This window comes from Corythoichthys intestinalis, chromosome 15 (genome assembly GCF_030265065.1).
Source record: "Corythoichthys intestinalis isolate RoL2023-P3 chromosome 15, ASM3026506v1, whole genome shotgun sequence".
Lineage (NCBI taxonomy): Eukaryota > Metazoa > Chordata > Actinopteri > Syngnathiformes > Syngnathidae > Corythoichthys > Corythoichthys intestinalis.
In genome coordinates this window covers 24,049,113-24,076,523 of record NC_080409.1, presented here as the reverse complement: position 1 = coordinate 24,076,523, position 27,411 = coordinate 24,049,113, and the positions used below count along the sequence as shown (strand labels likewise).

Below are 27,411 nucleotides of genomic sequence, written 5' to 3'. Positions count from 1 at the left end.
CTTCTGCATTCGGCAATTGTAATATGTAATTTCAACTCTTTTTGGTCACTCAAGTGCCCGGCGTATCAATCTATACCTTACGTCAACACAGGCTGACGGGTTGTTATGATTTTGTAGGGCTGCAGCTATCGATTATTTTAGTAGTCGATTAATCGATGAACTAGTTAGTTCGAATAATTGAGTAAGCGGATAAGGAACATGAAAAATTAAAATACCTGAGTTGAGCCTCAAACAGTATAAAGAAAATAAATGAAGATCTATGTACCACAAAAGGATCATTGGCTTTCATAACTAACTTTCATAGCAAACGTCCGCTAGCTTCGATACTATAAAATGCAAACTTTTTTTTTTTTTAAATGCTCTTAACAAATGGTTTAGACACATATTCCTGCAAACAATGGCTAAATATACTTATACATTAGATTACAAATGCATTAAAAAAAACATTAGCTCAAACAAAAACTTTGCTTATGTTGGTCTTAACAGGGAATAGCTGGATTCACCCATGTGAAATGAAGCAGACCAGAGGGCAGTGTATCCACGCAAATCAATAAAACTAAATGCAAACACTTTCAAAATAAACCATTACAACGCCACTTTAATACTCGAAGCAGTAAAAAATTAATTCGAATCTTTTTTTCCAATCGAATACTGGAGTCGAATTATTCGAACGATTAATCATTGCAGCACTATAATTTTGTCCACGTATAATCAACAAAGTGATAAGAACAATCTTCCAATCTCATCTACGTCGTGCTGAATCCATTTTTGAAGATTCTGTGGGTTCCTCTGGCTTGATTTAGCAGTTTTAACAGTGTCAACACGCTGCTAACTTCAACTGCAACTCATACGTTTGTTCTAAACCGGAAGTTCGAGGCAGACAATGTCCAAGATGGCGCCGCCCATATTTCGCTAAGGAAATTTGTCTCTTGTATATATATATATATATATATATATATATATATATATATATATATATATATATATATATATATATATATATATATATATATATATATATATATATATTAGTGCTGGGACTCGATTAAAATTTTTAATCGAGTTAATTACAGGGTCTGTAATTAATTAATCGAAATTAATCGCATTCTAATTGAAAACCATATATTGACAAAACAAATCGTGTTCTCAATAAAAAAGCCTTTTTGAGCTTAACAACAAATTTATTACTGTTAATATGTAATGTCGTCAGCATACAATTGGTCAAAGTGCTAATACAGCTATTCAGGTTTAAAGTGTTTCAGGCACCCGGATTATTTATGTTCTTTGAAAACATTTTTCTTTAGATAGTTACTGTTTTTTAACTGTAAACATAACTACTTTTCAGTAGTTACAAGATAAAACTATGAGGCATAAAATATTGCCAAATATTTTCTTTCAAATAGTGAAATGTAAACACTGATAATTAAACTGCAAGAAAATAACAAAGTGCAACACTTCAACATTAAGTTATTCAACAATCCGTACAACAACAATTGTTGTGACTTTTCGTTCAATCTCCCAGGACTCAGCTACCGAAAAAAAACTGGTCTGCACAGTTTACTGTTTAGCGTCCGTCGTTGGCTTTTTGCACAGTCAGGACGAAAGACGCCAAATGCCATTCATTGTTGACGACTTGTATTGTATGTGCGGTCACTCCGAGATAGTTAGAATTGCTCAAGAAAGTCCAGTGGTCCCGTGTCAAACCAACATACTCGACAGACTTCAATCGGTCTCCTTTGGTCTGCTTTTCGTCATCGAATAGCAGCTTGCACAAGCGCCGGCCGAGGCAGCCCGCCGGGTGCAACCGTGACCGCCAAGCCGACCGCGCCGGGACCCTCGCCGCCGCCGCGCCCTGGTTAAAGGGCGGGCGGGAAGAGGGGGACGAGGAAGGCGCGCGGCCGCGTCGGCAGCTTGCACAAAACAATGCTCTTGTCCATTGTCCCATCAGGATGCGTTTTATAGGGAAAAACTAGCCCCTAACTGTCCAGATAAAATGTCGCCTCCCATCACTGCTGCTGTTAGCGTTTGTTTGTGTGCGTCAGATTTACCGGCGTACCAGAAACAAATGATTAGGAAGGTTCCGCATGCGGACAAATGGAACTGAAACAATTAATTGCGTTAAAATTTTTAACGCGTTAAAAGCTTTATAATTAATTAATCGAAATTAATGCGTTAAAGTCCCAGCCTTAATATATATATATATACATATATATATATATATGAATGAATAGATATGTTGATTATGGATGTATCCCTATTACGGTTATCACTTGCTATCAACGACCAATCAGATCAAGCATTCGTCAACTGCCAATCACGTCCGCTGCTTTCAATGACCAATTAGATCAAACGTTCGTCATTCGCCAACTGCGCCCCCTGCAAGTACTGCGGGCTGCAGCTGGACCTACTAGAACAATTTGGCTGTAACCAACTGCACTATAATACCGTGTGCAGGATTGATATTGAATGAGTGGCAAATGGTCGGCCACTGGTTTTGCCAAAATTCAAAATTAAGATCACAATGATGACTATTTATAATTTTGGAGAATGTGTACTTACAGCAAGAAAACAAAGTTCAGCGTCTTTGTTGCTGAATTCCACGAGTGCAGTCAATGAGTCAGTGTTGCGATAGATTATATTAAAGATTTAAAGATGATAACAGCCAGCCAAACGTGTGGTATCCAGTTATCCTCCAACTGTGAATTCAAATGAGTTCATCACTAGTAGACATCCAGTCAATTTGAAGTGAGAGGGTGGCAGCGAATTAATGTTCCTTCATTCACTGCCAAACCTCCTACGACGTGTCAATGGCAGACAATGAGTTAAGCAGTGACTGACCAAGCCATGATAGCAATTACTTTACATTCAATGCAGCATGCAGTAATTTAGACAACATGGTATTGGTGCACTGGCAGCATTGGCTGATGCCGCACAGCCAGGTGTCGGAATCTGTATCGGGAGCCAAAAAAAATTGGATCGACGCAACACTACTTGGAACTCTGCCATGGATGACATTTTTGGGTAGTCTCTTCCATAATGAGTCGTCAACAAGGACCTTAACTGGCGCAAAGGAAGCCTGCAGATCTTTAGATGTTCTAGGTTCCTCTGTGAACTTCTGGATGCGTTGTCGCTGTGCTCTTCTGGCCGGCTTCTTTTATCAGTCAGCTTGTATTTGAGTGATTCCTTGAGGGTATCAGGTATGGGTGTTCAAAATGAATTTGAACTCAGCTTCTCAAAAAATGTGACAAGCCACAGTTCGTTTAAGCATTATGTATATTTAATCATTTTTTACAAGGGCATAGGTTTGGTCTCAACATTGGTAAGGCTATAACAGCATAACCTGCATGTACACTGTTTGCAGGGGAAGAGACATTCATAAGACCAAACAGATAGGGTGAACAGGGGTCAGGGCTACATTTCTCATGAATACGGTGATGTGTTTTCTACTTAAAAATGGAAAATGTTGTTATTTTCATGGAGAAAGTCATTTTTCAAAATTGTTTCATATAAAGGAAATTTACAGTGGTTGTTTTTTTGCGGGGTTTTTTTTGGGGGGGGGGTCGGGGGGTACTCATTAATCTATTAACCTATACATCGAACTACATGTTAGCTTACATTCCACAAGTACAATGCATTGATTTAATTGGTTGTCCCTTTCATCTACTTTTCCCTTCTTTTCATCTCCTAGAGTGCATTAGTGGGTTGAGCAATTATGGAAAAAAAATCTAAATTGGGATTAATTAAACTTTTTACTTTGATTACAATTAATATATGATTTTCTAAAAAATGTCTGCATAGGCTGCAAGTATTTTTTTTAATAAATAGCGTAATAAATGCATTTTAATTAATGAATAAATGCTCTATATCGCTCTACCCTTTTTTCCTTCTGATCTAGGCCGTTTACAAGAAGAAAAGCAGCCGCATGTTTTTATTTTTAATTTTTTAATTTTTTTTTTTTTTTTTACTGTCAACACTTTCCTGTGAAACACAGTATGGGAGTTCCCTCTCTACGCAGCTTCTTGCTCATGTTTTGCTGGTTCCATAGTTTCCAGCAGAGTTCAATACATTTAATACATTTCAATACATTTTAATTAACGATAACGCTAAAACACATACAGGAGGACACTTCTCTCCAAGCAGCTTTCTACTCGCCCTAGGAAGTTCAGAGTTACTTATGCTAACTTATGCAGGTCGGACTTTCAGTAGCAAAATTAGTAATGTGTCCCCACCTGCACAACATTGATGTCTTTTTACATTACTCACAGTGGCTGCTGCTTTTGCTGGCGGAAAAAATACCCTCCTCTTCAAATGGGGCGGGGAAGGCAGCATGTTGACATGTATTTCTGTCGAGGTTGTGTGAGTGTGTATGTGTGTGCGGGGTAGTCATCAGCCAATCAAACGTGCGTTTGAGGGGAAAAAAATTGACCGACAAATTCAGCAAGTGAAAAGGTCAAGTCTAAACATAATGAAAATAATTCACCTAATAATGGCAGGGTCAATTCTATCCTTACAACTTTCCTTCATTCATTCATTCATTTTCCATGCCGCTTAACCTCACAAGGGACACGGAGGTGCTGGAGCCTATCCTAGCTAACTACGGGCAGTAGGCAAGGTACACCCTGAAATGGTTGCCAGCCAATCGCAGGGCACAATGAGACTGGACCATTCACGACACACTCATACTTATGGACAATTTAGAGTGTTCAGTCAGCCTCCCACGCATGTTTTGGGGATGTGGGAGGAAACCGGAGTCCCTGGAGAAAACTCACGCAGGCACGGGGAGAACATGCAAACTCCACATAGGAAGGCCAGAGCCCAGGATTGGAACTCTTGATCTCAAAACTGTGAGACGGATGTGTATCCTGAAAAGTTGCTAGTGTCATGTCCCTACCGTCCCTATGCAAACCTACGCTTGATTGAATAAAGTAAATTAGGTAAATAGGTAAATGGTAGCTACCAATTGTGCACGTTATGTCACTTGAATCGATGAGAGGTCTGTAATTTTCGTTATAAGTGCACTTCAACTGTGAGGAATCGAATGTGTTTAAGAAAAAAAAAAAAAAAAAAAAAACATAATAATAAAAAAAAAAATAAAACAGGAAATCACATAGTATGATTTTTAGCAAAAAGTTTAATACAATGCTTTGTATTGAAGTATAACCTTGGTTGTCACTGCCAGGGGTCAAACATTTTCTGTAACTGATTGGCTAGCATTGACGGAACTAGACGTCCAATCTATTTGAAGTTGGAGGGCCATTCGCTGCCACATTCCCAGTTCAAACGGATTGGACGTCTGCTAGTGATAAATCAATTTGAAGAGTTTTTAGTTTTTACGTGCCACATTATTGGAAGTCCTTTTTTTAAACCCAAAGTTGTCATGACAATGTACACTAAAGTATATTTTTACTTGACCGCTCAAGTGTATAACTAACAAGAAATAAGGAAAATAAATCAAATATTTAACTCTCAGGAACATTTTTGCATATTGGCCTAGGGGAGGGCAAAATACTGCGAGTAAAAATGAACTCTGTGTTATTATGATACTTCATCCAACTCTACTTTAAACCAGGCAGAAGTGATGTCATTGAAAAGCAGTCACTCAAATCCTTAAGCCACTGTGTGAGTTCCTCAACTGTTTTCAGACTTTTTGTCTTCTTGCTCTTTCGTTCTTATTTTGAAATGTTTTTTTGAGAAAGCTATAAGAGGCAACCACAGTCATAATTATTGTCCTTACAGAGTGTTCTTTTACTATTTTCAACAGATGTTTTTCAATGTTAATCAAAAGCGGATAAAAACAGTGACATTTATTCAGTGTTCTAGAGACTGACAATACGAATGTTTCAAAACCAGCCCTTTTATATTTCCCACAATGCTGAGCATGTTCAGCCTCATGAAATCTATCACGATTGTGATGCTGTGTGCCTCCATTAAAATTGCAAGGCTATACCATAGATCATAAACCATAAATAATGTATTAAAAAAAAAAAAGGATCATTCCTATCCTTGAGCCGCCGACTGACAGATATGTGTAATATGGTAAGCAATCTAGTTACGACAGAGCTGGTTTCTGAAATATCTGAAGGCATTCTGATTTGGTAGTGGTTAATTAACCACCCAAAACTGAATAAGGCTAAATAAACTGTACTGAGCCAAACAGGCACAGTGCAGTAAAAGTGGTCAGTCAGCTCATAGTTATTGAACGTTCAAGAGCAAACGCTCGGCCATCATGCGATCGCTGCCAGCTCTTTTTCAGTCCAAATGGTTTGGACATCTACCGCTCTCAATGGCCGCCAATGAGTTAAAGTGCTTTTAAAAACACATATACTAGTCCTTCTCAAAAAATTAGCATATTGTGATAAAGTTCATTATTTTTTGTAATGTACTGATACACATTAGACTTTTATATATTTTAGATTCATTACACACAACTGAAGTAGTTCAAGCCTTTTATTGTTTTAATATTGAGGATTTTGGCAAACAAGTCAAGAAAAAACAAAAATCCCTATCTCAAAAAATTAGCATATTTCATCCGACCAATACAAAAAAGTCAATCTTCAATTAATTATATCGGCTATGGATGCTTCGATAGCAGTCTTAAACTCATCCACAGTGTTAGGTCTGGTGTCTCTCAACTTCCTCTTCACAATATCCCACAGATTCTCTATGGGGTTCAGGTCAGGAGAGTTGCCAGGCCAGTTGTGCACAGTAATGCCATGGTCAGTAAACCGTTTACCAGTGGTTCTGGCGCTGTGAGCAGGTGCCAGGTTGTGCTGAAAAATGAAATCTTCATCTCCATAAAGCTTTTCAGCAGATGGAAGCATGAAGTGCTCCAAAATCTCCTGATAGCTAGCTGCATTTACCCTGCCCTTGATAAAACACAGTAGACCAACACAAGCAGCTGACATGGCACCCCGGACCATCACTGACTGTGGGTACTTGACATTGGACTTCAGGCATTTTGGCATTTCCTTCTCCTCAGTCCTCCTCCAAACTCTGGCATCTTGATTTCCGAATGACATACAAAATTTGCTTTCATCAAAAAAAAAAAAAAAAAAACCTGGGGAATGCGGCACCTGTAGCCCATTTCCAGCACACGTCTATACACGGTGGCTCTGGATGTTTCTACTCCAGACTCAGTCCACTGTTTCTGCAGGTCCCCCAAGGTCTGGAATCGGCCCTTCTCCACAATCTCTCTCAGGGTGCGGTCACCTCTTCTGGTTGTGCAGCGTTTCCTGCCACACTTTTTCCTTCCCACAGACTTCCCACTGAGGTTCTTTGATACAGCACTCTGGGAACAGCCTATTCGCTCAGAAATTTCTGTGTCTTAGCCTCTTGCTTAAGGGTGTCAATGATGCCCTTCTGGACAGCAGTCAGCTCGGCAGTCTTGCCCATGATTGCAGTTTTGAGTAATGAACCAGGCTGGGAGTTTTTAAAAGCCTCAGGAATCTTTTCGCGTTAATTCATTGATTCAGATGATTAGGTTAGTAGCTTCTTTAGAGTACATTTTGATGATATGCTAATTTTTTGAGATAGGGATTTTTGTTTTTTCTTGACTTTTTTGCCAAAATCATCAATATTAAAACAATAAAAGGCTTGAACTACTTCAGTTGTGTGTAATGAATCTAAAATATATGAAAGTCTAATGTTTATCAGTACATTACAGAAAATAATTAACTTTATGACAATATGCTAATTTTTTGAGAAGGACCAGTATACTCAGCTGTCGTCATATTCTAATCTTTGTGAGTCGCTTTGTTGAAGGTGTATGACTTCCAACCCCATAATCTATCTCAGATTTCTGTCTCTCTGTCTCTTTCTCTCTCTCTCTCTCTCTCTCTCTCTCTCTCTCTCTCTCTCTCTCCCTCTCTCTCTCATAATACTCATCTGTCGATTGGAAATAGTTCTATTGAATATGTAAATGAGAATGTAGGAAATAGGAGTCGACGAAAAAGCTTGTAGGTATACAGTCCCTTACAAAGGTCTTGTCGCTTATCCATTTTGTAAAAACAAATGCTAATAACCTGACTTTTAATTATTCAATTGGTTTCAGAAAGGACTCATATGAAGAAGACTCTCCCAAATTATGCTGAATGTACAAAAATATATTTTGCCACCACCAAACTTCACTGTTTTGTGGCAAAAGGTGGATTTTTCAGATGAATCTTCCATTGAATTACACCACAGTCACCGCAAATATTGCAGGAGACCTACTGGAGCCCGCATGGATCTGAGATTCACTCAGAAAACAGTAAGTTTGGAGGTGGCAAAATCATGGTCTGGGGTTACATCGTGAGAGATCTGCAGGGTGGAAGGCAACATAAATAGTCTAAAATATCAACAAATCGTAGCTGCCTGTTACATTCCTAACCATAAAAAGGGACAGATTCTGCAGCAGGATGGTGCTCCATCGCATACTTCAATCTCTACCTCAAAGTACCTCAAGGCAAAGAAGATCAAGATCCTCCAGGACTGGCAAGCCCAGTCGCTAGACTTGAACAGGATGAAAGAGGAAGCATGGAAGACGAAACCCAAGAATGTTGATGAACTCTGGAAGGTGTGAAAGACTGCTTTCTTTGATGTTCCTGATGACTTCATCAATAAATTGTATGAATCCTTGCCGAATCGCATGGATGCAGTCCTTCAAGCCCATGGAAGTCATACAAAATATTAAATCTGGATCTCACTTCACCACTACTTAATTCCCTTATGTTTTGTAACATATTTTTTTGTATTTGAAGTACATTTTGTGTTCAATTTTCACACTACTTTCTGTAGGCGACAAAACTTTTGTCTTGCCAAAGTATGACCTTTATGTCTTCAATAAATCAAATCTTTTTTCAGTGAAAAACAAATATTTTTGTACATTGAACATAATTTGGGAGGGTCTTAGCTTTCATATGGGCCATTTCTGAAACCAATTGAATAATTAAAAGTCAGGTTATTAGCATTTGTTTCTACAAAATGGATAAGCGACAACACTTTTGTCAAGGACTGTATACAGTGGGGAGAACAAGTATTTGATGACAGTGTATCAAATACTTGTTCTCCCCACTGTATATACTAGAGCTGAAACGAATACTCGAGCAACTCGAGTAACTCGAGTTTGAAAATTAATCCGAGTAATTTTATTCACCTCGAGAAATCTTTTAATTTTGCCAGCTAGAAGCATCATGTTTTGACCGGACTACTTTTAATGCGGGACAACGCGCTGATGTCACGTGCGTAGAGGAAGAAGCAATAAAAAAAAAAAAAAAAACCTTACTGCAGTCGACAGCCGCTACAAACTACGCCGATGTTGCTAAAAACTAGCCCGCATGATGCTACGGTGGTCGCAGTAGCAGGTAAGGTCTGATGCGTCTCATACTGTAGATATGACATGTATGTTGAACTAGATGCGAAATGACAGAGTCAGCGGGGTTAGCAAACGGCCGCCATCTTAAAGCAGTACACTTCTCAGCGCTAATAAATAAGCTTAACGTTACTGTCACTCGCTCACGTAGCGTTAGCCCCGCGGAGGGCTAGGTTTCTATTAAGTATGACCACTAACGATATACAGACTTTATTTAATCTGTGAAAACATAGCACTGTAGAGTGATGAGGGTGTAAAATAAAAACTTAATAATGCTAACTGTCAATTTTAGCTCTGTAGACATTGCTGGATAAAACACCAAGTAGCACTGGTCCCTAATCTGCTCCAATACAGCAGGCATCATACTGTAACGTTGACAGAGTCACTCGCTTCGTTAGGTTGCAATTATTTATTTTTTAGGAACTTGTAGAACAACCAACACGACCCACACGCACCTGCCAGAACGACAATAACAACAGGAAGGCACGTCTTCCGCTCTCCCGCACCTCCCTCACCCCCGCACGTCGAGCGGGGCATTCAGGAACGCATGCAAATATCCCCGCCGTATTATAACCTGATATGTTACAATACATTTATTCTGAACACTGCAAAAACTCAAAATCCTATCAGGACTTACAGTTTAGACTAACTTAAAACTTAACCAGAACTTAAAAATAGCTTGACACAAATGGAAATTCAATTGAAACACGAGGAAAAACACCTAACTTTTAAGTGTTGTTTGTTATCAAGCCTAATGACATTTTTAGGTAAGAAATAATATTTTGTTCTTCTTCACAAGATCAATAAGTTTTTTAAGTGAAGCAGTGATTTTTTTTTTTTTTCTGGTCATATCTGAGATGCAATTGTTGGCTGTTTTCAACAATGTACATCGAAAATAAAGACATTGATTGACTGAAAATGGTTCAATATTAGATGAAATGTCTTGTTTTGTCATGTACAGTATATGTATAATTGCTCTTTACCTAAAAAAAAAAAAAAAAAAAAATGTTTTATCCGATTACTCGCTTAATCGATAGAATTTTCAGTCGATTACTCGATTACTAAAATATTCGATAGCTGCAGCACTAATATATACACACATTAGGGTTGTACGATATCTTTTTTCAGTGAAACAAATATATTTTTGTGCATTCAACATCATTTGGGAGGGTCTTAGCTTTCGTTTGAGCCATTTCCGAAACCAATTGAATAATCAAGAGTCAGGTTATTAGCAATTGTTTCTACAAAATGGATAAGTGACAAGACTTTTGTCAGGGACTGTATATATATATATATTAAACACACACACACACACACACACATTAGGGTTGTACGATATTATTGGGTAGCCGATACTATCGGCCGATAAAAGTATTTTAAAATGATATCGGATAATTTCAATATCGGTTTTTCATCATTAATTTTGGCCCAATATGCATATTGCAGTGTCTTGACCATATATTGCCTGCCTGTGTTTCTGGTATTTTTTCTCGACCATATATTGCCTGCCTGTGTTTCTGGTGTTTTTTCTCACCCCTGCTGGTGCTTAGGTGTAATTACGTTTGATAATCCAGCACTTTCTGCTGATGTAATCACATGTCGACGTGAGCTCATTGTGAATAGAGAGAGCGCTAACGTCTGCAGCCAAGGTACCCAAGCAGTTCTTACCAGTTCTTACGTTGTTTGTGCCTTATACATACATCGCTTGTAAATTATGTTCTTCCTTTGTTTTATATTCATGAGCATTGTGTAATATATTGGAGATATGTATATTTTGTTTTGTTTGCATTTGTGGTAAAAACTACCAGTTGCTATTCAAATTGACACGTGGTGTTTTCATATACATATATATATATATATATATATATATATATATATATATATATATATATATATATATATATATATATATATATATATATATATATATATATATATATATACATATATATATATAGTGGGGAGAACAAGTATTTGATACATTGACAATGGGAAAACCCATTGGTTTTTATACACTGACAATGGGAAAACCCATTGGCAGTGTATGAAATACTTGTTCTCCCCACTGTGTGTGTGTGTGTATATATATATATATATATATATATATATATATATATATATATTGCTTTATTTGTGACTTAATTTCACAGTATTGACACAATGTTTTGTTGTTTTTAGTTTTACAAAAAAGTATCACTGCTCTTGTCAAGATGACCACAGTAAAGCCAATTCAACTTTACTCCAGTGTCTGACTTCTCTTTAGAGCCTGCTTTGTCTGCTGTCGATTTGTGTATCACCACACACATTGAGGACAGAATAAGTGCCTTACTGGCACTTTGTACTATTTGGATTTCAACAATAGATATCGTGGCCCAATATAGTCACTTTTCCCATAATTTTAGACGAAGTTGTTCTTGTCTTTCACAGAATGTATATTTGGAAAAAATGTTGTTACATGTATCATAATTAAAGCATCCTGTGGGACATCACAATACAATTAGACATAATATGTTAAGGCCACGAGCGCATATATCGGTATCGGATTTTTGGAATTGGACAATATTGGCATATCGGCTATCGGCTAAAAAGTCATTATCGGACAACTATAATATACTGCATATATGCAAAAATCTGGCATTTATACATGGGTGCGATACATGTACTGTATACACTGTATGGCTTCGCGGTCTTTCTTCTTTCGCAGTTTGTTTGCTGATACTTCACATAACAGATGGGAAAAGCCAAAAAGCAACTCTCCATGGTAGTTATGAAAAGAAATATAAACTTCGGGAACCTTACCAGCCTTCAAACTATCCCGAGGATTGCTGTCAACTCCCATGGATGATTTCCTTCAAAGCTATAACTTATTCAGAGGCAACGTTCCAATTGCCTTTTTAGACTTGCCCAACTGTTTAGCAGCGTCAAAAGGCCCTACACAGTGTGGAACTGTCATCCTTCCATATCAACAACAGATTGACGAGCCAAGTGCAGGCCATACCACAGTGGGCAGACTAACATGGACATCTGCAAGTCTCTTTCAATTATCTTTCTGTCCGAGTCTGTGATAGTTGCTGGCCTTTACAAATGCGGTCTGCCTGGATGCCATTCCAAAATAGTTTGTGTCATCTAAGGCAGTCTGTTGAAGACTGCAAAACACACCTTGCTTAAAGAAAAATGTTAGTACAAGTTATAGAAATTTTATATTAAAACCGCTCTTAATGTTTTCGTTTTAATAAAATTTGTAAAATTTTCAATCAAAAAATGAACTAGTAGCCCGCCATTGTTGATGTCAATAATTACTTACACAATGCTCATGGGGGCTGAAGCCTATAAAATCAGTTGCACCCAAGCACCAGCAGAGGGCGGCAAAACTCCATAAAACACAATTAACAAGCAGTTCACTACACTGTCATTCAAATCTGTCTGAGCAGGGGGAGTGCGTTAATTGCGTCAAATATTTTAACGTGAATAATTTAAAAAAATTAACGCCTGTTAACGCGATAATTTTGACAGCCCTAAATAAAACCAATAAAAATGAATGAAATGACCAAAATAATATATATTTATAATGGGTCAAAAATATTTTTCAAGCACCTTATACGGTATTTGCTTTGCATATATAATTTTCAAAATATATATATATATATGGCGGAAAACAGACAAGACTGAAAAAGTAGTTTCTGCTCTTGCACTCCTCTTTAAAAGAAACTGCTGTATTTTAAGCCAAAACAACTGTTGTGTTTGATAGAACAATATGTCTATAGTCTGCCATAGCAGATTCATGGCGCATTAAGCCCCCGACCTATTTTTAATTTGTCCGTTTTACCCTGAAAACCCCTGTTTACAGACGTCGCTCAACCGCTTTTGTTTCAACCCAGCCATAAAACGAAGGTAATTAATTGTATTTATTATCAAAAATGTCTTTCGTTTTTGGCTTAGAATCATTAATTGATGTCTCATATTTCATTAAAAAAAAAAGACTGTAAAAAATTATTCACTCACATATTTAAAATTTTTAAACATATTATGTCACAATGAAAAAAATGGCGTCTGTAAAAAAGCCACGATATCTACCTCATAACTATCGCTTAATTGTCTTTTTTTTGTTACTGTCGCATTTTCTCCGATATGTTTATGATAAATAATCGATCCAAACAAAAAAACATTGAATTTTTTTTTTTAAAAGGGTAAATATATGAAAAACAAAATCTTGACCACTCCTTGATGTCTGCGATTTCTGCATCGCCACCATTGTTATATTACCATGTTTCACCCATAAAATCCCCCAAAATCCAGCTGTGGCCTTTCACAGCTGTGTCTTGACACTCGGTGATACATGCTACATGGAGTTTTTGCATTGAAACAAGGTAAGTATGCAATATTATCTCGTTAAAGTCATGGCGTCTAATTCTGCTCTCATGTGCTCTCACCTCCAGATTTGCTGTTTAAAAAACTTTTTTTTTAAACATGCCCTTCTGTTCAAAAATTTTGCCACAGAAAATTGGTATTTTAAGCTTTCCAATGTTGTATCACACATGCATATCGGACAATTTTGAAAGTTGGCTAAATTGGGGGCCTCAGAGCGGAACTTCAAGTCACCTGAGTTTTTTCCGACATATATATATTATATATATACATATATTAGAAAAAAATATTTTTAAAAAATGATTTTTTGATTGAAAATATATTTTTTTATTGAAGCAACTTTTTCGGGGGATTGAATGATTTAGAAACAAATGTCCTAATCATAATATGGCTCAAACACAGAAAGGATTGATTCAAAAAAGAAAACGTTTTCAATGAAAAATTAACTGTTCAAATGCTAATTTTTCAATTTCAAATATTTTTTTCGCATTCAAAAACTTTCAATGATTTAAATTTTTCTTTTTTTGATTGAAGTGATTTTCTTTTTGAAAATCAATTTTTTTGAAGCATCTTATTTTTTGATTGAATAAAGACAAAAATGTCCTCGCCACAATGTGGCCCAAACACAAATGAACATTACTTCAATCAAAAAAGTTGCTTCAATTAAAAAAAAAAAAAAAAAGCTTTTCACACACATTTTTTTTTTTTTAGTTTCAATTTTATTTTTGCATTCACACACTTTTTTTTAAAATTAAAAGCGAAATTTTTTTGGTTAAAAATTTATTTTGATTGAAGCAAAACATTTTTTTGATTGAAGCAAGTTTTTTTATAATAACAATGACACAAATCTACCTTCATATGGCTCCGCCCATTGGCACGACACCGGGGGGGGGGGGGGGGGGGCGTACCATATTCAATGGATGACGATCTTGGCGAAAAGTATTACCTAAGCAGCCCGATTTAGAATTCCCCTCAAGAATGATGGGAAACCAAAAACGCTTATTGTCAACTTTATAATTATTCTTGTAAGTTAATTTTATTGCTGACGCTGCGTTTCGGGGGTCATCAACATTTTTTTTTTGTTGCTGTTCCAGAAAACATACATTTGAACCAATCAGAGCTAACCATCTCTGCTGATCACATGTCAGTATGTCAGCCAATTGAATGGATAAATGAGTCCAGGCGTTTTGCTTTGCTGCTCATCGTCAGACTCTGATAACTGCAGCAGCTAGGGAAACCTCCATGCCATCCGTGGAATAAAAATATTGGTGGAAACCGCTTACACTACACAAGCACTTTATTATGCTTGTTGTTAACACTTGTTCATGTAAATCTGATGTTAGTGTATTGTTTTCTTCTTGGAGCTGAAATGCATGTGTGGCAGCTTAGCAATTTTTATTTTTTTTACATAGCGTTTTGACAGTTGCTGTCATATTTTCAGAATCAAAGCACCGTGTACCGGATCAGCATTCCGGCCCTAAATCTTATACCGGAACAGCATTCCGGCCCTGAATCTTATGCCGGAACTGCGTTCTGGCCCTGAATCTTATACCGGAACTGTGTTCCTGACCGTTCTGGCCCACTTTCTCCCCTGACGATACTACTAATCATCAATTCAAACTAAAAAATGCAGTTTTTATTGCTGTCACAGTATGTGGAAATAGAACAAGCGGTGAAACAGATTTTTTTTTTTTTTTTTTTTTTTTTTAGGAATCTTGAGTGCCCTTATTGTCCGAACAGTTTTAACGTAGGAGTTTGCTATACTCCCATTGTGGTTGTTCAATATGTTTTATTTATTAACTCACCTATGCCACAATTGGACCTTTTCCAGGCCATAGCAGGACTCCTCCCATGGTTACAGCAGGACTCACATATAACATAGTACACACCTCACGAACAATGAGACCTTTGTCTTTTTCATTTTAAGTGGGCCAAATCAATTATATTAAAAGTAAACTAATGCAAATTGCTGCTGTATTTTCATTCTTGTAATAAGCAATGTAACTTTCTATGAACCAAGGTTTTGAACATGCTTGATACTGGTGTGAGGCAACAGCGTATACATCTGATGTTGCTTATAGTGGTCCTCAGTGTGCTCTGAGAGCTTGTGTCTGCTCAGACAAATAAAAAATTAGAGGGAACATTGATGGCAGGCTGATCATTTCCTCTTTGCAATAAGGCGAAACACGGTAAACAAACATTTCAATTATCAACATGGCAAACTGGAGAGACGGCAAACATAAACGTGTGATTTATTTTTTTGCTGATGTCGACCAAAAATAACGTCCTTACGCCCTCCCCGCACAGAGTGCGCAGAGTCGCCAACACGGGACAAGTCTGAAATGTCTGACCGGGGTAATTCCCGGTACATCTCCCAATGTCTGAAAGCCATGACACGGGTAAATCCTGCGTCAACTTACATGCAAATTTAGCGGGATATAGTCTAAATGGTCATGTATGCTTTGTGTGTGCCACTACTACTAATACACGCGAATTTAGCGGGATATAGTCTAAATGGTCATGTTGGCTTAGTGTGTGCCACTACTACTAATACGACATATGGTACCTAGCTATATGTAGCATTACAATTTCATCAATTCATTTACATACCGGACACCATGTAGGATGGTGATACTTTTTTGAAGATTTGGTTGTCAGTTAAAGCGCATCTCTGGTGGTCATCTGAAAGCAACCAAACGTATGAAAATTTGCAGATCTATTTGCTCACTCTTGGTCAACGTTGTCGTTGAGGCAGCAGGTTGTAGAGGCCATCGGCACTACCTCTTTGCAGAAGATTCATAGTGGAATGTCCATAAATGTCTCATTATAACAAGTAAAAAAAAACCTAGTATTTGTGTATTTGCGTGCCTAATCTGTTAATCCAGAACATTTTACTCACAGAAAAAATTAAAAATCCGGTCCAAACAACAATGACGCTTTAATCATAAGAACCCCATGTTATTAATGGCGATTAAATATTGACCAACCATATTATTTTGAAACCCACTAACTAATGTTCATAAAACCAATGTAAGGATTTAACCATGCTATTACATGTCAATTGTTCTACAATGTTTTTAGGTGTTGTCAAATGTCCAATGTCAATGAAACAATGAAAACTTGCATTTTATTTCAGTGCATCAACATTAATGTAGTAATGCAAACACTTTTGCAACTTCAATGACATCAGTACACACTGTAGGACAGTCATTTAATTAGATTCTAAGGGAGACCGGAGCAGGGTGCATCTACTTCTGGTTGGGCATTAATTCATCAATGGGCTCACCCGCCGCCAGTTTCTTTTCCATCTCCACCAGCAACTTCACACCATCGACGACCATCTGTACCAGCTCCACCTCAGAGAAGCCGAGTCTATCAGCATTTGAGATGTCAAAGACACCATCCACGGCATCAGTATCCACACCACCTGTTGAATACATTACATTTGACAGAAATGCTCAAGTTACAACTGAATGATTTCAATGAATAGTAATCGCTCCCAAAATATATACCCGTGCCACGTTTCTGCAGCCTCAGTCTTTTAAGGATTTCTTCAAACTCGGGATTACCGCTCATGTTTGGTAACTTCACATGCACACCAGCACGTAGCCCAGTTCCCAGGTTGGATGGGCAAGTCAGGATGTAGCCAAGGTGCTCATTCCACATGAAAGAAAACCCTTTGTTTTTGAACAAAGATTCAATCTAAAAATGACATGATACGGTCACATTAATATCTTTAAATAGATCTTTCAGCAGAATTTCAAGTAGGTTTAATACACCTCTGTGAGTCCGGTGCAGAAACGAGTAAACACTTCCTTCAAGTTACCACCCTTTTGCATGGAGATCACTCGTAAATGGTCCTCTTCGTTCACCCACACCAAAAATGTCTTTTTTTCATTATGCCTGGAATGAAAAACACCATAAACTGACCACCTTTCTATTTTCATGTCTAAAAATAAGAGTGTCTAACCATATGCCTCTAGCATCGGGCCAGTCACGAGCCATTCTTGAAGCCAGCAGCAGAGGGGACACTGGCTTGTCAAACAGCAGGTGGTCGTCAATCATCTGCTGCTGCTCAGCTTCTGACAGGTCTCTCAAGGAATAATATTTCCCCTGCAGGTCTCCAGTAAGTGAACCCAGAACTGCAGAAAGGGTTATCATTTTTTCCCCATCATACAATCACGTAATGCAGCTCCACTTTACCTTCAACGGAGAGCTTCTCAACAGCACGTCTCTCTCCTCGCCTGCAGAGGGGCGGTAGGCAGAAGCCGCGGACGCTACGGCCTGTTCTGACACGGGAGCTCAAAACATATTCTGGGTCAAGGTCGTCGCCTCCCTTGAGGTGAGAAATTTGTGTTGGTATTTGCTGCAACTCTTCACCATTGTACAAGTGGGGCAAATAAGTATTTAGTCAACCACCAATTGTGCAAGTTCTCCTACATGACAATATTGGAGAGGCCTGTAAATTGTCAACATGGGTAAACCTCAACCATGAGAGACAGAATGTGAAAAAACAAAACAAAATCCCATTGTTTGATTTTTAAAGAATTTATTTCCAAATTAGAGTGGAAAATAAGTATTTGGTCACCTACAAACAAGCAAGATTTCTGGCTGTCAAAGAGGTCTAACTTCTAACGACGTCCAACGAGGCTCCACTCGTTACCTGTATTAATGGCACCTGTTTTAACTCATTATCGGTATAAAACACACCTGTACACAACCTCAGTCACACTCCAAAGTCCACTATGGCCAAGACCAAAGAGCTGTCGTCGAAGGACACCAGAGACAAAATTGTAGACCTGCACCAGGCTGGGAAGAATGAATCTGCAATAGGTAAAATTCTTGGTGTAAAGAAATCAACTGTGGGAGAAATATTAGAAAATGGAAACCATACAAGACCATTGATAATCTCACTCGATCTGGGGCTCCATGCAAGATCTCACCCCGTGGCGCCAAAATGATAACAAGAACGGTGAGCAAAAATCCCAGAACCACACGGGGGGGGCCTAGTAAATGACCTACAGAGAGCTGAGACCACAGTAACAAAGGCTACTATCAGCAACACAATGCACCGCCAGGGACTCAAATCCTGCACAGCCAGACGTGTCCCCCTGCTGATGCCAGTACACGTCCAGGCCCGTCTGCGGTTCGCTATAGAGCATTACGATGATCCCGAAGAGGACTGGGAGAATGTGTTATGGTCAGATGAAAACAAAATAGAACTTTTTGGTAGAAACAGGTTCTCGTGTTTGGAGGGGGAAATACTGAATTGCATCCGAAGAACACCATACCCACTGTGAAGCACGGGGGTGGAAACATGCTTTGGGGCTGTTTTTCTGCAAAGGGACCAGGACAACTGATCTGTGTAAAGGAAAGAATGAATGGGGCCATGTATCGAGAGATTTTGAGTGAAAATCTTCCATCAGCAAGGGCATTGAAGATGAGACGAGGGTGGGTCTTTCAGCATGACAATGACCCCAAACACACAGCCAGGGCAACAAAGGAGTGGCTTCGTAAGAAACATATCAAGGTCCTGGAGTGGCCTAGCCAGTCTCCAGATCTCAACCCTATAGAAAATCTGTGGAGGGAGTTGAAAGTCTGTGTTGCCCAACGACAGCCCCAAAACATCACTGCTCTAGAGATCTGCATGGAGGAATGGGCCAAAATACCAGAAACAGTGTTTGAAAAGCTTGTAAAGAGTTACAGAAAACGTTTGGCCTCCGTTATTGCCGATACAGGGTACATAGATTAACTTTTGGTATCGACCAAATACTTATTTTCCACCATGATTTGCAAATAAATTCTTTAAAACTCAAACTGATTTTCTTATTTTTGTCCACATTCTTTCTCTCATGGTCGAGGTTTACCGGCCTCTCTAATATTTTTAAGTGGGAAAACCTGCACAATTAGTGGTTGACTAAATACTTATTTGCCCCACTGTATATTACATGTGATCCTTTTACCATGAGGTTTTCTGGGTTAAGGTCAGTCTTATGCATGTCTGTTGGTTTGTAACCTCCATGTCTGTCCTCAATGACGAGGTCCAGCAGCTCTTTGAAGACTTCATATGACTCCTCATCTCCAGCAACACATCCCACAGTCATGATAAAGGGGTGACCTACGTTCATCAAAGAATACAAGGAACATTACAATCAGAGGATGAGTTTCTAAAATCAATTCAAGGGAGCATCATGCAGCTATAACCTGGATTATCCACGCCTGTCTGGATGACTCGGTCTATGGTAAAGCCATTGGGGGTGGTCCGCTCCCTCAGTGTTTTGTACATGTCCATGTTTAAGAACTTGGCCATGTGGTTGTTGTGTTGACTGAGATCCGGAAACTCATCCTCTGCTGTCAATCCCTTAAGCTGAAGGTTGGCCATCTTTTGACAGCTAAACACACATTTACAAAACATTCAATTGAAACTGGAGTTAGGAATCTGTGTCCCAGCCTATGGCGCGTTGCCATGACAACATATGCCCTATGTGGGCAGATTTAGAAAGTTAATATTTTCACAAAATCAAATACGAACCATTTCCTCAGCACTTATTGGCAGAGGTGGGTAGTAACGTGTTACATGCACTCAGTTACATTTATTTGAGCAACATTTTGAGAAAAATGTACTCCGAGTAAGGTAGATTGAAACTGGAGTTAAGTGTCCCCGCATATGGTGGGTTGCCATGACAACATATGCCCAATGTGGGCAGATTTAGAAAGTCTAAGATTTTAACAAAATCAAATACGAATCATTTCCTCAGTACTTTTATTGGCAGAGGTGGGTCGTAACGTGTTACATGCAATCCGTTACATTTATTTGAGTAACTTTTTGAGAAAAATGTACTCCTAGTAAGAGTTCACAAAAATTAATTAGATGCATTGCGATTCGACACGTGACGATTCGATTATGATTCATAAATGTTCAAAAACGTTGATTTTTCCTAATAACTATGACAGCCGCTCGTAGCGGAATTAAATTCAAGACACGCCTGCCGCCCGGACACCTTTAAAGGACGCACGCACAACATTATGATGGATGCTGCCGGTTACTGAGCGAGAGATTTACTCCTTTTCAAAAGACTGGAAAATAAATTTGTGTATGAGACAGGCAGGTCGCCCTTCTGTGCGCAAGTTATTTCTTACAGAAGAGGGGACGAGAGATAGTTCGTTGCTCCTTGTCTTTCAGTTGTCCAGCAGTAGTTTTAAGTCATGTCGATTTAAAAAAGTCCTGAGTGTGTTGCTAAGACCCGTGTGCGTCTAAGAGGTGAGTACATGAACCCTCTTGTACTGGTTAGCCTTTGTTGTTTTTGAGATGTCAACAGTTAGCGCCGAACGATAAGCTAATTAGCTAATTTGCTAATGTGTGTTAGTTGTTGTTTGTTGGTGTACAAAAGTTACTCCATATGCAGAATGTGTAAAACCATGATTTCGTAACACTACAAACATGCGAAATAGAACAGAAATCTGTGAAAACAATGTATACTGGTTAAAAAAAGTCTTATTTCTAAAGACAATTTGTTTCCAGAAAATGTGGAAATCATTCCACCTTTGTAAATTTTATTGTATTGTTGAGAGAAATAAGTACTGCCTTTAAAACGGTTAATGTTTTTGCACTTTCTCGTAAACATTAACAAAAATGGGGAAATGTATGGGCACATCGTTTCTGTTGAATCATTAGGATATTTTAAATACATAATGGACATAAATGTGTTTGGCAACTTTATTAATTAGTAATGCACGATGCATCGATAATCGTGATAATTGTGATAACCGTGATCATTGTCAATACTGTGATAATCTAATTGGCTAATTCGCTAATGTGTGTTAGTTTTTGTTTGTTGGTGTACAAGTTACTCAATATGCAGAACGTGTAAAACCATGATTAAGACGTGTAAAACCATGATTAAGTACAGCGGTAACACTACAAACATGCAAAAAAGTACAGAAATCTGTGAAAACAAAGTATATTGGTTAAAAAAGTATTATTTTGAAAGACACTTTGTTTCCAGAAAATATGGAATTCATTCCACCTGTGTAAATGTTATTTTATTGTTGAGAGAAATAAGTACTGCCTTTAAAATGGTTAATGTTTTTGCACTTTCTTGTACGATGTATCGACAATCATGAAAATTGTGATAACCACGATCATCGTCAATACTGTGATAATCTTTCATTAATCAAATCATTGCACCCTGAATCGTAATCGAATCAAGTCGTGGGGTGCCTAAGATGTCACACTCCTAACTCCTAAAGTAGTTTTACTAAGCCATCTTTACTTTTCCTTGAGTAGATTTGTGAAGAAAAAAAACGCTCCTCTTGCTCCACTACTTTGGGCTATACAATTACTTTTTTCCTCTTTATTCTACATATTAAGATTTTTTTTGCCAGCGATGCCAATAGTAGCTCTCACCAATGAGATGCCACATTAATAATCACACCACTCCATTATACCAACCACTCCATTATACCAATCAGGCACATGCTTGCAGTTTTATGATCATGCCAGCTTGTTCAATCACATGGCATCTTTAAAAATAAAGATGACTGACATAGAGCGCTGCCCTCAACATGAATCCAAAGCGCAGATTTTAACTTCTCTCCTTGTTTTTATTTGGCACCGACTGACCATGGTTTCATTTCATAATAGTAACTATGACGGTTGCACATCACGTCGACGCTACTGCCCTTGTATTTAAACTAGGAACTATTTTCTCCACTAGAGGGCACTTATGGTCTTTGGACGAATAATGCTTCATTTCTGTCAATTTTTTTCTCTCGCCGGAATTCAATTTTTTTCCTTCTGTATTTCTTTGGCTTAATGTGGTTATGTAATGGGTATTGTACAGTATCATTATAACAACAGTTCATATCGATAACTTTGTGCTGAGCAAAAAAAAAAAAAAAAAAAAGCAAAAATGTAAGCGGTTTTTCACAATGTTACTCTTTACTTGAGTATTATTTTCACCAAATACTCAACTTGTGCTTGACTATATGGCCATGACTACTTTTACTATATTTTGAAGTAACACTACTCTTACTTGAGTAACATTTTTGGCTACTCTACCCACCTCTGATTATGGATTAGTATCAAAATGTACAAGGAATATAAACTTGTGCTCAGAGTCATGGCCAGTATCTAAAATGATTTCCCCAGGTTACTCTTGATGGACAGGACATGTGTGGACCAGTAACAGGCACAGAGCTCCTCTTTAATTCACATGCTTGAGGGAGGAAGTCACATGCGGCTGGCCAACATTTATTTATTTTTTTAAAGGGACTTCCTTCAAGCAATGAGTGCATCTTCAGAGAAGTATTTCTATGCAGGACAATGCACAGCCATAGACATCAAAGCACTCCTGTGTTCCCATGCGGTGAAGGCCTTTAAGATAATAGAATAATGACATGGCCTCTGGCTTCAACCTACCTGTATCCTCTATATTGACAACTTGAGGAACCTTCTATTTACAGTGTAGGGAAAATATGCCTGCTCACGCTGTGCAAAAAGTTATCCCAAAAATTACGGGCTTTATGGCTTCTGACTAATGACTAAAGTGGTTATAATGGCCAGACATTTCAAAAATGAAATTTTATTTATTTAACATGTTGGAAATTCCAGTTTTCACTTAGTTTCATAATCCTGCACTATATCAAGGGTGCACAACATTCCTTCCTTCACTGCCAAACAAGTATATAAAAACACTTATAGACGTCCAATCCATTTTGACTAAGAAGGTTGGCAGTGAATGTTCAGTGCCAACCCTACCAGTTAAAATTGGACATCTACTGTCAGCTGCTAAGAGTTAACGTGCTTTTACTTTCTTAAATATTGTTTTTAGGTGGGCTATAGAAATAAACTTGGATTTTGAATTAACCATAGTACCGTGGTTAACTATATTGAAAATTAATCTTTAAAAACACAAGTTGAAGCACACAAGAATGAATGAAACTCACACTTTTCTAAAATGAGCTTAATAAAATCCCTTACTTACACTTGTTCAATAGTGTCTGACATGTTTCAGTCTTCTCTTCACAGGTCCAACACACACACACACGCACAAAAATGAACTTGCCCGTCTTCGATGATACACAGACGCTCTTCTGCAGAATAATGTTTACGCACAAATTTATATACATACGCGTGTTCCTTTAAAGTTACGTCGTGAGCGCCATGAAGTGTTATTAAAGCCGCACAATATTACGTGCGTGAACTTCCAAAGACTCCGTATGGTCCACGTTGCCTATGTGACAAAACGTGTTTCACCAAGGCGTCATATTCGTATATGTGACGGTAAAACTCAATTTAAAATAAATAAATAAAATAACCGCAGACCTGTAATGCCTTCAAATGTACGCACACTAAAAAATAATGCCCATTGCAGCTTTGTCTACTAATTATAAAGTCTGTGGCCACAAGAGGACGATATAGTTGAGGAGTTGTGAATTTATAGTTTTTTAAAAAAGATTTCTGTTAACGTGATTGAATATATTTTAGTACAAAGAGCAAGATGTATACCATTTGGAAAATATATTGATAATTTATCATTTTGTCCCCCATTGGATCTTGAACCAAAGATAAAACGTTTTGTATGCACAAACCATTGAACCCTCCATCCTAAACCCCTCAATTATTGTGATTATGATGGTAGTAGGCACAAGTCACATGCTTGGGTAAGTTCAGTTTTTGGCAGAGGTGGGTGGAGTAGCCAAAAATTTGACTCAAGTAAGAGTAGATTTACTTCCAAATAACAAATAAACTCCAGTAAAAGTAAAAGTAGTCATCAGAAAATTTACTTAAGTGCAAGTAAATAAGTATTCATTGAAAAGAATACTCAAGTAATGAGTAACATTGTGAGTAACTGCTTAAGATGTCAGTTTTTTTATTTATCTATTTTTTTTAAAATAATGGTATACCAACCTTTTTGGCTGAGAGAGCCACCTTTAAAAAAATGTAATTCGGTGAGTGCCATGCAATATGTTTAAAACTAAAAATACAAGTAATGTGTGCATTTTATGTAATTTCAACACTTTTAAAGTGCGTTTGACACCAAAAAGCATGTTTATTTCATATTTCATGCGGCGTTTCATGCTCCTGAATGAAATGGACTGCTTGGATGTGTGTGGAAGCGATTGAACTATATATACTCAATTTTTAAATCCCGCGCCATGGAAATGAGTGACTTCCGGCTTCAGTCTCGGGTTTAGGATGAATGTGAATGTGACGTCACCTGGATTTTGTTCCAACCGATAACGCGCAGAGAGTTTAACCAATTAACTTCCTGCTGAAACAAGCAGCACCTGACAAAGTTTAAGTGATTACACATGTAAAAGACCTAATTGGTGAAAAGGTGTCCTCTTCATTGGTTGGAAAGCAAACCTGCACCCACTTGGCCCTTTCTGGAATCGGTTTGACACTTGTGCTTTATAGCATGCAGATGGACTGCGGATTCAGCTGATTTTGCGGATTAATTTGTTTATTTTTCACATCACGCCAGCCAAACGGCTGCAGAAAATAGTTGCTGCACCAGGGAGAGGCGTGTGAGCCTTTTTGGGTTTCAAAATGTTCCCGTTCACTGCGGATATTGGCCAAAACAAGCCCCTACTACTGTGGGACCATTGGACATACGAGGAAGTGAGTAAACATTGTATTTTGAATTATGTCAAATACTGGGGTCACGGCACACGTTTTAATACGGAGGTGGCTTGCATTTTGTGGCTGATTGTCCACCGAAAATGCCACTCGGCCGACGATCCGCGGCTTGTCAAAGTCCCCCCCCCCCCATACTCGGCTTATTGCCCTCTTCGTGTGCCCGATGTTCTGTGAATTTTCAACCCCATCAGAAATTGCAACTTTGTGTTAAAAATGGCTGTGAATACAGTGACTACAAAGTAAACACTACAAACTTTCTTTAAATAAAGGACTATTTACTTATGTTTGATTATTGACAGACATGTAGAAAAGTTCTCCTCAGACACATCCTGCCATGTTAGCTGCACAACAACTGCACGCCGCTCTCTGTTTGCGTCTTCGCCGTGTTGTAAAGCCTTAATTTATGCCATCGTGTTGACCACGTGGCAGCTACGCGCTCCTTCGACGTCGGCCGGTTTGTCCGGCGGTACTCTCCAGCTGCTTCCACGGCGAGCTCTCTTGTCCGCAGCAGGGGAACGAGCTGTAACTTGCTCGTCGCCTTGCGGGTTGCCGATCGGCAAAGATAATTGACAACCCCGCCGCCGTGTGGATGATCCAGGCTAATTTTGTGTGATTTTTCACTTCGAAAATCGAAAATAAGACTGAGTCGTCACTCGGTTCGGGTTAGCCTATCGGCTAGCTGTCATGTCTCTTGGTTTGTTAACATTCTCTGACCGGGGCAGGGAAATGACAAAAGCATGACTATCTACAGTGGCATAAAATATTGTTCGGGAGGTGCGAAAGTAAAGGTGAAGTCGACAGTTTTGACCATTATTGAGTGATTTTGCCATGTCGTACTGAATAAATGCATTTTTATTATTTCATATTCTATTTAGTACAAGACTGTTATTTGTCATGACCATACCATTTATTTAGCAATTGGGGAAAAAACTAATTGGATAAAAAGAATATCCTGTAAAAATATTGGAGTAGAGAGACTGAAACGACATTTTGCGGCTCTCTTCGTCGCATTTTCCTCATTCTGAATAATTCCCCCTCAATGGGTTGAATTCTAAATCAGATGAAACCATGACCCTGCTAACGTCATCCTCCTGTTGGGGACGCTAGAGCCCTATAATGGTAGGCGTGGCTAAATGGTGGATAGAAAGATTAATTTGTTTCATCTGCGCTTTGCCAAATTGTTGTATATAGTCGAATCGTCTCAAAATATGATTCTGATTCACATAATAATGCTATTTAAGACTTTTTTTTATCCTGTCGTATGCACAAGGGTTTAGGTTAGTCCCTGAATTCTATTTAAAAACATTGTTATGCTGTTGCTAATCGATGATGAGTATTTCTCACCATTAATGTGACTTTTGCTGATGGCATTGTAGTCTGGTTGATACTTGGTAGGGTTAAGCCTTATGCAGGCGTCGTGTTACTTGGCATGGAATGCGTCTCTTTTCATGTTCACGAAGCGCCACGAATCCTGTTTTTCCCCACCACGCACGGAGCACCATGAGTGCACACCGAAACAAGTTTATCCATCAGTAGATTTTTTTTCTTTAGCGAACTCAGTGAAGGACTTGAATAAACCCTCCCCTCTTGTTGTCCCTTTCATAGTCAAAACCTTCCAATCACACTGAATTGGGATAAATTGCTTACGTCTGCTGACTCATCCAAAGCGAGACAAAAAAAGGTGCCTCATTTATGTCCTTCACTTGCGTTGCCTCAATTTGATTTGACATCATGTCTTTATCCGAAAAGTCGTCATAAACTCTCCACAAAGGCAAATTCCTCTGTCAGTTCCTGCTGAAAAGTACGATACTTCTCGTCCCCCCCCCCCCTCATCTTCTCAAAAGGGTTTCTAAAATTAGCTGACAAACGTGGAAAACACAACTAAAAATGAGGGAAGTTTACTTCATGCAGATGCGCACACTGGCCGCTATTTTCGACAGCAAAGTACGGCGACCCCACTTGAACAGTGTCTCTGCCTCATCTGCGTTGCCAATGCGATTGATAGATAAATAAAAATATAGATAGACACAACAACATGTTTGTTTGCCACTTT

General features: G+C 38.4%; 1 protein-coding gene across 1 annotated transcript; it reads right to left on the bottom strand.

The window, feature by feature from the left end:
• Positions 1-16,822: 16,822 nt before the first annotated feature.
• On the bottom strand, positions 16,823-23,869 carry LOC130931325 (creatine kinase, testis isozyme-like). Its single transcript, XM_057860027.1, has 8 exons — positions 23,701-23,869; positions 19,919-20,106; positions 19,678-19,832; positions 17,918-18,050; positions 17,685-17,856; positions 17,494-17,617; positions 17,227-17,416; positions 16,823-17,141 (listed from the first exon to the last, which is right to left on the bottom strand). The coding sequence occupies exons 1-8, from the start codon at positions 23,721-23,723 to the stop codon at positions 16,963-16,965; spliced, it is 1,164 nt and encodes a 387-aa protein (XP_057716010.1). The 5' UTR covers positions 23,724-23,869; the 3' UTR covers positions 16,823-16,962.
• Positions 23,870-27,411: the final 3,542 nt, after the last annotated feature.